The sequence below is a fragment of the Octopus bimaculoides genome, chromosome 1, assembly GCF_001194135.2.
Source record: "Octopus bimaculoides isolate UCB-OBI-ISO-001 chromosome 1, ASM119413v2, whole genome shotgun sequence".
In the NCBI taxonomy this organism is placed as follows: domain Eukaryota; kingdom Metazoa; phylum Mollusca; class Cephalopoda; order Octopoda; family Octopodidae; genus Octopus; species Octopus bimaculoides.
The window spans coordinates 156,242,952-156,252,067 of record NC_068981.1 but is presented as its reverse complement, the minus strand read 5'-3'; the positions used below and the strand labels follow the sequence as shown (position 1 = coordinate 156,252,067).

At 34.6% G+C, this 9,116-nt stretch overlaps 1 protein-coding gene across 7 annotated transcripts in view; it reads right to left on the bottom strand.

The window, feature by feature from the left end:
- LOC106868443 (uncharacterized) overlaps positions 1–9,116 on the bottom strand; it is a 91,863-nt gene that overhangs the window by 64,860 nt on the left and 17,887 nt on the right. Inside the window, exon 2 of one of the 7 annotated variants that reach the window (XM_052971889.1) lies at positions 161–243. The exons of the other annotated variants lie outside the window; for them this stretch is intronic. Coding sequence (XP_052827849.1) covers positions 161–243 — 83 coding nt within the window. The remainder of the gene's footprint in view (positions 1–160; positions 244–9,116) is intronic. 7 annotated transcript variants of the gene reach the window in all.

Below are 9,116 nucleotides of genomic sequence, written 5' to 3'. Positions count from 1 at the left end.
GACATGAATTATGTTCAACTGTTGAAAATCTGCCTCAACAAATACTGTTTGACCCATGCAAGCAGGGAAAAGTGAAAGTTAAATGATGATGGTATAAATTAGAGAAAGAGAGCAGAAAGTCTTAACAATGCAAAAAATAAAATACAGCTTTTCATTTTACCAGGCTCCTCACTACATACATATATACACCAAGTGTAAGAACATCTCCAAGTTGCTTCAAACCAAGTAGGTTGGCCAATGGACCTGACAATGTTGAAGAGTTTTTAATGAATTCAATTACACTCTGACAAATACAATCATAATTTCAATTAATAATTTTGGTTAAAAATGCATTTATATACTAAAAGAAGGGAGAGCACCATCCAATGGCCAGTAAAAAGCTTTTGACAATATTACACTCTACAATCTGGTGGTTGCAAGTCATGTACATAAGTGCTATCACCATGGTGACAGGAATAAGTTCAGTGAGAAATTTAGCTTGCAGTTAGGTGTCAATGAAGGTTTAGCTGTTGAAGCTCCATCATGTTTATTATAGTTCAGAAGGCCATAACAGAAAGGTTTAAGATTGTCTGCTCTTGAAAGCTCCTGTTTGTCAATGACCCATTTTTCTCAGCCAAATCAGTCAAAAAAATAGTTCTGAGGCCTACAAGTTAAACTAACAAAAGTGAATCAAGAGGTCTATAAGTTAATTTAGCAAAAGTGAAAGTTTTAGCATGAAAGAAAACAACATTATTTCTAACAGAGGAATAGCCATTCTCAATATTCTGAAAAGGAGCACTGTATTTTCCAACAGAAGTTAAATTTTTCAGACTAAAATTTAGTGTAAAAAAAAAAAAAGGTTTAACTTAGATAACTTTGGAGGACCAAAGATTCTATGTGAAATGCAGCAATATTTAACCCTTAGGTATTCAAATTTTTCTGTCAAATGTAAAGCTTATTTATTCACATTGTTTTGAATTAATTAGGTATTATCTTGTAGCTCCATAGTTCAATAATGTGATTGTCACATTTTTAGAATGACATAGTAGGGTAGATGTGAGAGATCAGATCTGGCTGGTTTGAACATAAAACAGTCAAAATATTTGGACCAGATATGGTCAGTTTAAATGCTGAAGAATTGAAAAGATGGTAATGATGTTTGAAGACATATATGGACTTTTTATGCCAGAAAATACAGTAGGTACATAATGTAAACAACTGGTACACAAAAAGTACTGTAAGACCACAAACAAGATGAAATCTTTCAATTTTATATTAAAAGACACCATTTTCAAAAGTCCACAAGAAATAGTTGACAGCTTGTTATTTAGATGACCTAATTAACAATAAAGTAGGATGTTGTCAAAACATAATAACCAAAGTAAGGAAAAATTCCAAAAACTAGTATTTTGTTTGCAACATAGGACTTCTCTCTTTGAACAAAGCGTAAATTGTATGATGCTTGTGTACAAAGTGTGATATTGCATGGTAGTGAAACATGAGCATGAATGAATGACAAAGCATGCAATGAACAGAGAGAGAATAAAAAAAAAATTTTAAAAAAACATCAGCTGTAGTGTGCAAGATAGAAGACTACTCTGGAGTGGATATGTAATGAACATGAAAAATGACAGAAGAAACCAGCACTAGAGAAGGATATGAAAAGTGGTGAAGTTTGATTTCAGGAAACTGGACTTCATGAATGAGATAACAATAGATAGCAACAAGTAGGAAGATGATGTACTTCAGAAAACTATCCAAAACAGGCCAGTGTAGGAAAATGAATGTAAAGTGACCTGTGTATGGGTGTATTACGTATATAACACATATATACTATATATATCATCATCATCATTTAACGTCCATGTTTCATGCTATTACATATATATATATTACATACACACACACACTAGCAGAGATACTGGATATTGTCCAAGTGTGTAATATGTAGAAACTTTTCTATTTGTTAAACTGAAGTGATTTGACTTAAAGCAAAGTGGTATGCAATACTTTTTCTAAGTAATTATTTCTGAATATTTGTTTATAGTAATACACAGACATGCCTCAATTCAAAATTTTTCAGGTTTCTATGAAGTATGAAACCTTCAAGGCTGTGTTTATTGATAATTTTAAATGTGTGGCTTAAGAAAATCCTACCTATTTGTTTTACTTTTTCGTGTAATTCTAAACTGATATGCAATGCATAAAGCAGACACATTTTTACGAAGAAAAGTGTTTCATTCAGCAAGAGATCTGGGGAGACAACGTTTCTTGTTCTGTGGTTTGGTGCTCAGATAAAAAGCTATCTGCATGGAGCTGACCATGAGGGAAACATAGACTTGTCAGCTTAATACTAGCAATTCTGACCAACTGCTTCTGAGAGTTGTTGATGATCAGAGGCAAAGAGAGTGTCACTGGAAACTGAAAGAACTTGAATAGAAATAGTATGTCTGATGGGATGGGGTAAATGTGTGAAAGGTAGATATCTCCCTTAGAACAACCAGTCCAAATAGAGACTTCGACTCTGATCAAATGCAGCATAAGTGTCTGAGCATTTTGAATCATTACATAGTTTTAGTGTAGATTTTGTATCCAAATTTTGTAGCAGATTGTGAAGAGGGACACTAGTGCTAAAGAGAATCAATAAATTCTGTTGAAAAGTTGGCAGCATCATAAATGTCAGGTTCTGTGTGAACTGATTTATGCTGTATGAATTGGATTGGCACATGATGGATAACAGTGGTATTATATCCAGTACAATGTCACTTTCAGAAGCCAGGATAAAATTTCTCAAAACACATTGAAGAATATTCAAAATTTTTTTTTTGTTTTCTTAGCATGTTGACATCACTTTCAGAATCAACAGATTACTAATCATTGTCCCTCACAAAAGTAAAACTTTTGCAAAGTACAATGTGGCGATATCACTATAATGAGCAGCGTTCATGTTAGCAGAAAGATGAACTTTTACCTCTCATCAAACATATATTTCTTTGGGGTATGCTATCAACTCAGCTGCAGGATGACTAGCATAATTTGCCAAAAATCATCGGACAGCAAGACTATAATATAACTTCATTCGTGATGTTAGTGACACCTAAAGTGAGCATGATGCCTTAAAAATGCAAGTCTGTGTGACATTGTGCACTCTTACTTTTAGCCTGGCCTGCTTCAGAACATCTGCCTGCCTAGATCATTTGCCAACATTGCACATAAGACTATCTGTGCACAAGTTTGACTGGTAACGTAAAAGTATAATGAGCAGTCCTACTACATGTAAGCAAAGAAGCAGCAATTCCAGGTGAGGCCACTGTAATATCAATCTGCTTGAGCAAACAAAATTTTTTGCTAAAAATCAATAAGTTTTGCTCGTTCCACCTCAGCATAAAGAAAAAATACTCTTCCTGAGCCAGATGTCACCAATTCTTTGATCCTTGTATAAGCTTGTCATGACTGAACTTTCAAACAACTGCAATTTTTAGGTAAAAGCTATTGTAACTTGATGCGGTGGTTTATTCATATTTGTTGGTGTGGTTACAGTTTCTTGTTTGTGTATTCAGTACCTCTATTTTGGTGCCTCTTTGTTGGTTATTTCTTGTGATCAAGTGTTTATGTTTATAGAACTTGGTGATAAGAGTGAAAATTTGGGTACTTTGCGTTAGTTTATTTTTATTGGGCCATTTATTGAATTCATCTGTTTATCTAATATATAAAATGGACTTCCACAGCTTTAGCTTACCAATTTCAGTCAATCAGAGTCTATGAAGACATTAGCCCAAGATGACATGCAATAATATCACATTGGAAACCATGTGCTTGTGAAACAAACTTCTTAACCAAACAACCAAGCCTGAAAATCAAGTCATGGTGAGTGAGTGAGTGAGTGAATGAATAAATGAATGAGTGTGTGAGTGTGTTGTGTGTGTACATCTGTGTATGTCTATATAAAGCTCTTCCTGACAGATGCAAAACTTCAGAAATGTCACTACCAACTTTGGTATGAACGATAGGTGCAGAATGATTTTTAAGTTGCTAGAGTAATGAGATTAGATGTTTACAAGGGGTATGTTCATGGGAGCTTCAGCTGGATTCTTTGCAGGCAAGGAACAAGGTAGATATTTTTCTGGATGGGTAAAGTAAAGACATATTGTATATAGAAAATGGACTTAGTAATTAAGAGTAAAAGAAATAAGTAAGCTTCAACCAGTTGTAGGTAACACAATAAGAAACTGTGATCTTTAAATATGTACTATAATCAGAACTTAGTGGTGAGTAAAAGGACATTCTGCGAGTTTTTTTTTTTTGTTTTTTTTTTGTGAAATACCTCCATAGTACATTATCACAGCTGGTAACTCTAATGGGTATATTGGAAATACCAAGTTGGCTACTCTGATGTAAAAGGTGGTTATAGATATGGTACAAGGAATGAAGAGAGGTCAAGGCTCTTGGAGTTCTGTGATGTAAATGATCAAACTATTTGTAACACTAGCTTCAGGAAACCCAACAGTCATCTGATCACCTGAACATCATATTAACCAGGAAATGAGATGGGCAAATAGTTGCAAGTACCAAGTCTTTCCAAGTGAAGAATGCACCACTCAATAGCATGTCCAGTAAGTTCACTGTTATCAATTCACTGCAGGGACACTGTCATTAAGTTACCTTATTTTTTCAATAAAATAGTTTTTAACTATTAATGGTGAGATACTATGGATATATTTTCTCGGTGAACTTTCCTCACAGTCAACTTTCTTCATGATGAATTGATGGCAGTGAACTTACCTATAATCACTCAACAGACCAGTGATTAGTGGTATGGAAAATAAAAATTAAACAGACTCAGAGGCACAAGACAGTCTGGAGTAGGAAGCTATGGGAGATGAAAATATCCTTTAGCTATATCTAAGTTCTGAGAAATATTAGGTTAGTTGATACCTACAGCTAAAATGAGATGATGAAGACTTATAACATAAAAGTCAAGCTTCAAACTAGGTAGAAGTTAGTGGTGAAGTAGATAGAGCTATAAAAGCTGAAAGACTGACCTGGAAAGAATGAAAGAAAAACATGGTAAAGAACAATATTAGATAACGAGGGAAAAAAAGCTAGATGTAAGGTATTCTTAGTAAAATAAGATGGAATTAAGAGATTTGTTGATGTTCTGCAATGAGGGAATCACAGGCATAACTTGTTCTAGATTACACATCAATGTATCAAATATGCATACTTATATATATGCACATATGCATACATATATATTATATATATATATGTATGTATATATATGCATGGTAAATGAAAGATGGAAGATATGAGAATTTTTATTAATCACAACAATTGTTTCAACACATCTAGCATTGATCCCTCATGGGTGGGATACTTGACAACTGGTTCAAGAGCATCCAGCGGTGCAGATGTGTCTCTTCAGGTGACAAATAGATATAACATGTTAAAATAAGTTCCGTAATATATATATATATATGATTTTGTTATAAGGATTCTTGAGAATAATCAAGACACATCAACTCATAAAACGCCAGATGGCTTGGTATGATAACAGAGCTTACAGTGAAATAAACAACATTGAAGACATTAAGTGTTGGTAGGACACCATAAATATGCAAGTACCAAATCCAATATAAACCATAGGTCCAACACAGTGGTGAGTCTTTGGGTGTGGCATAGGGATAAATATATGTACAAACATACAAATATTGTTGGTGAAAAGTGTGTATGGTATGATAGCAGTGCAGTTACCCTCACTGATGAAGAATGAAAGAAATGTTACTATGAAAGGTGAATGAAAGATTTTACAGCTGTATTATTGAAAGAGCCATTAAGCATATGAAGGCTTTGAAACTAGTCAAACCACTAGACACAGTTGGCACTGAAAATACTCAAAAACTTAAGAAGTAGGGCATACCTTAGTCATTCACATGTTCTATTAGATAGAGCAAAGAAGGAGACATCGACAATGACTGGTGTAAAAGTATCATCCTCAACTGTTACAAAGATAAACAAGCTGCTTCTGAAAGAAATGACTACAGAGGACAATTGAAGGACCAAGTTGTGATCCTATGGGAAGAGTTATAGGAAAGCTAAGGGGGAACAAAATTACTTAGATGAGTTACAATTTGGGTTTGTGCCAGGGGCGGTTACTACTGACACTACTGAAACAACTGTTTAGAAGTTGTTAACTAAGTGCAAGCCCAAACATCTAGTACTCATTGACAAAGCATCATGCTCTGTTGTCTGGAGGTCAAGATAAATGGCTTAAGAGAACCATGCAAGCTTTGAACAGAGATGCTGTCAGCAAGGTAAAAATTATCATTGAGGTCAATATGGAATTTGGTAGCAGGTAGATGTACATCAGGGCTTCATTCTTATACTCATACAGTTTACTATAATACCTCGGACCAAAACAGAGGAGTTCAGGACTGGTTGACTGCATGCAAACAACTTAATTCTTGTAGCTGAATCAAATGAAAAAGTGTGAGACTTTTAAATTAGTAAGAAAAGATATTAGGGATTCAAAACTGTGTAAACCTGGGAAGTGGCCATGGTCAATAAATGGAAATGGTAGGATTTCTACACAGTGTACCTAATATAAGGTGTGAATGTGCAAGAGATACTGTAGCAGTACAGACTGACAGAGAAAAATCTACCGATCTAGTTAATACTTTCTCTTATCTACATGACTTAAACTGTAATGGAGGAGGCTGCACAGAAAGCATAATAATATCTGAAGTAAGAAAGGGATAAAAAGAAAAGTTCAAGGATATAATAATCGAACTGGTAACAAAGGGATGTTTTTTACATGTAAAATGCAGATTGCATGATGCTTGCATACAAAGTGCAATGCTACATAGTAGCAGTATCACACTTTAAATGTAACTGATGTGCAAAGGTCATAAAGTAATGAGGCAAGCATGCTTCCTTGACTGAATAATGCTAATGTGCATAAACAATGGAGTGCAAATAGGTACAAGAAGAATCAGCTGTAGTGAGCAAGAGAGAATACTGAGTTAGTATAGAGAAAGGACACATATGAAGGGTGACTGTTGGGTATAGAAATGTTGAACAATCCGAGAGACGAAAACACTGGGAGAAAATGATGTGGACTGATATCAGAAGCCCAACTTCATGAAGGGAATGACAAGGGACCATTAGAAAATGCATATAAATTTATGATGATTTGATTCATACACATACATATCTGTGTATCTACATGCCTATCTGTATGTGTGCATATATAGATATAAGTAAATGTGTGTGATGATAGATACGATAATACATAGGTGTCTGGATATATGCATACATACATATGTAAGATATATATATGCATACATATACATATATATGCAAGCATGTATATGCATACATACAAATGCATATATATATATATATGCACACATCCATTTTCTGTGCTTGCATGTGTTGGGTACATCTCTCATACAATATCTGAATACTTGTTGCAGAGCTTGGTCATCTGCTGAGGTAACCTTTTTTTACTGGTTCTGACCCATCAAATGTTTATATGAGCACAATCTTTTCCTGTGTGTATCACATCTGATTGCTATTTTAAACCATGTTTTTTCTATCAGCTCATTTGTGCTCAATCCATTTATATGCGCTAACATTAAACATCTAGCTATGTTCATCTCTTTTCTCTGTATGCATTCTTCACGTTCAGCAACTTGTGACAGCTTATCCTTTCCTCATTTTTCTTAGTACCAGCAATAAGTGCAATGCTATCACTCTGTACATAATTTACTCCCAGTGACTTGATTCTCACTGACACACTACTTGCAATCCAGATCACTTCATACGTCTCTGATACTCTTGTCTAAGAACATTGGCAAACCACTTAATTTTAGCTTCCCATCTATGCTTAGTGTACCTCACTTTTAGTAGCTTGATACTATTCTATACTCCCTCCTTTCTATCAACTGCAGCATTCCACCACCAAGTCACATGCTATTTCATCAACATATCTGGCTGTAGCATATAGCAGGTTTTTCAGAAAAATTTCATTGTCCGCTTTTAGTCAAATGTGGCAACTCGTGCTTCCTTCATTTTATATTTGACTGCAGGATCCTTCAGCTTCCATACTTTTATTCTCTAGATTGCCTAGTGTATTTAATGCCATCTAACTTTTGACTATGTCAAGTGGTACATTCTTCACTAGGGAAAGTATTCACAAACTATTTGTCTATCCCATTTCATAGTGGGTATGACTAACTACCTTATGCATTTTCCAAATTTGTAGGTGACCTGGTAGCTGTCAAGTTTCCTAAAATCAGTGGTACAAATAGTTGCATTATTTGTATCCCAGAACTCCAAAGCTTTAATCCGTATTCATTCCTTGTATGATGTCAACAGTTTTCATGTATGAAAGAGTAGCTATTATTATGTTGCCCAATAAGACATCAAGCTGGCAGAATCATTAGCACACCATGCAAAATGCTCAGCAGCATTTTGTCTGTCATTACATTTTGAGTTCAATTTCTGCCATGGTCTACTTTATCTTTCATCCTTTCAGGGTCAATAAAATAGGTACCAGTTGAGTACTGGAGTTGATATAATCAGCTTGTCTCCTCTCCCGAACTTACTGGCTACGTACCAAAATTTGAAACTACTATTATGTTGCCCAGTATATCCATCCATTAAAGTCACCCACTGTCATGTTGTGTGCAACTAAGCTAAGCTTAATTATTCTCTCACATATTCTTACCTCTCAGAATATATAACACTATTTTCCAGTAAACATATGCCTATTCTAGTCACCAAATAACTGTTACCTTCTTGGAAGAATCTGTTCTTATTTTACCTCTTGTATACAGTAGATATCTCACATCCATTTTAAAATCTTTTCAGTTTCTCCAGACCTTTTTCATCATACTAACATTGATAGTGACACCTGAGAGGAAAATGGATACTTTCATTACTGTATTTATTTTGAGATGCTCAATTACTTTAAATATAACAAAGAATTTAGTAAAATAACTTGGTTATCATTAAGCTACTGTTAGGAACATAAATTGTGACTAAGGTTTGGTGGAAGATTTTAATTCAAACCTAAGGAAAACAAGATATTTGTACTCAGAGCCAGAGGTGGTTTCAGCCGGGTTGGTAATGAA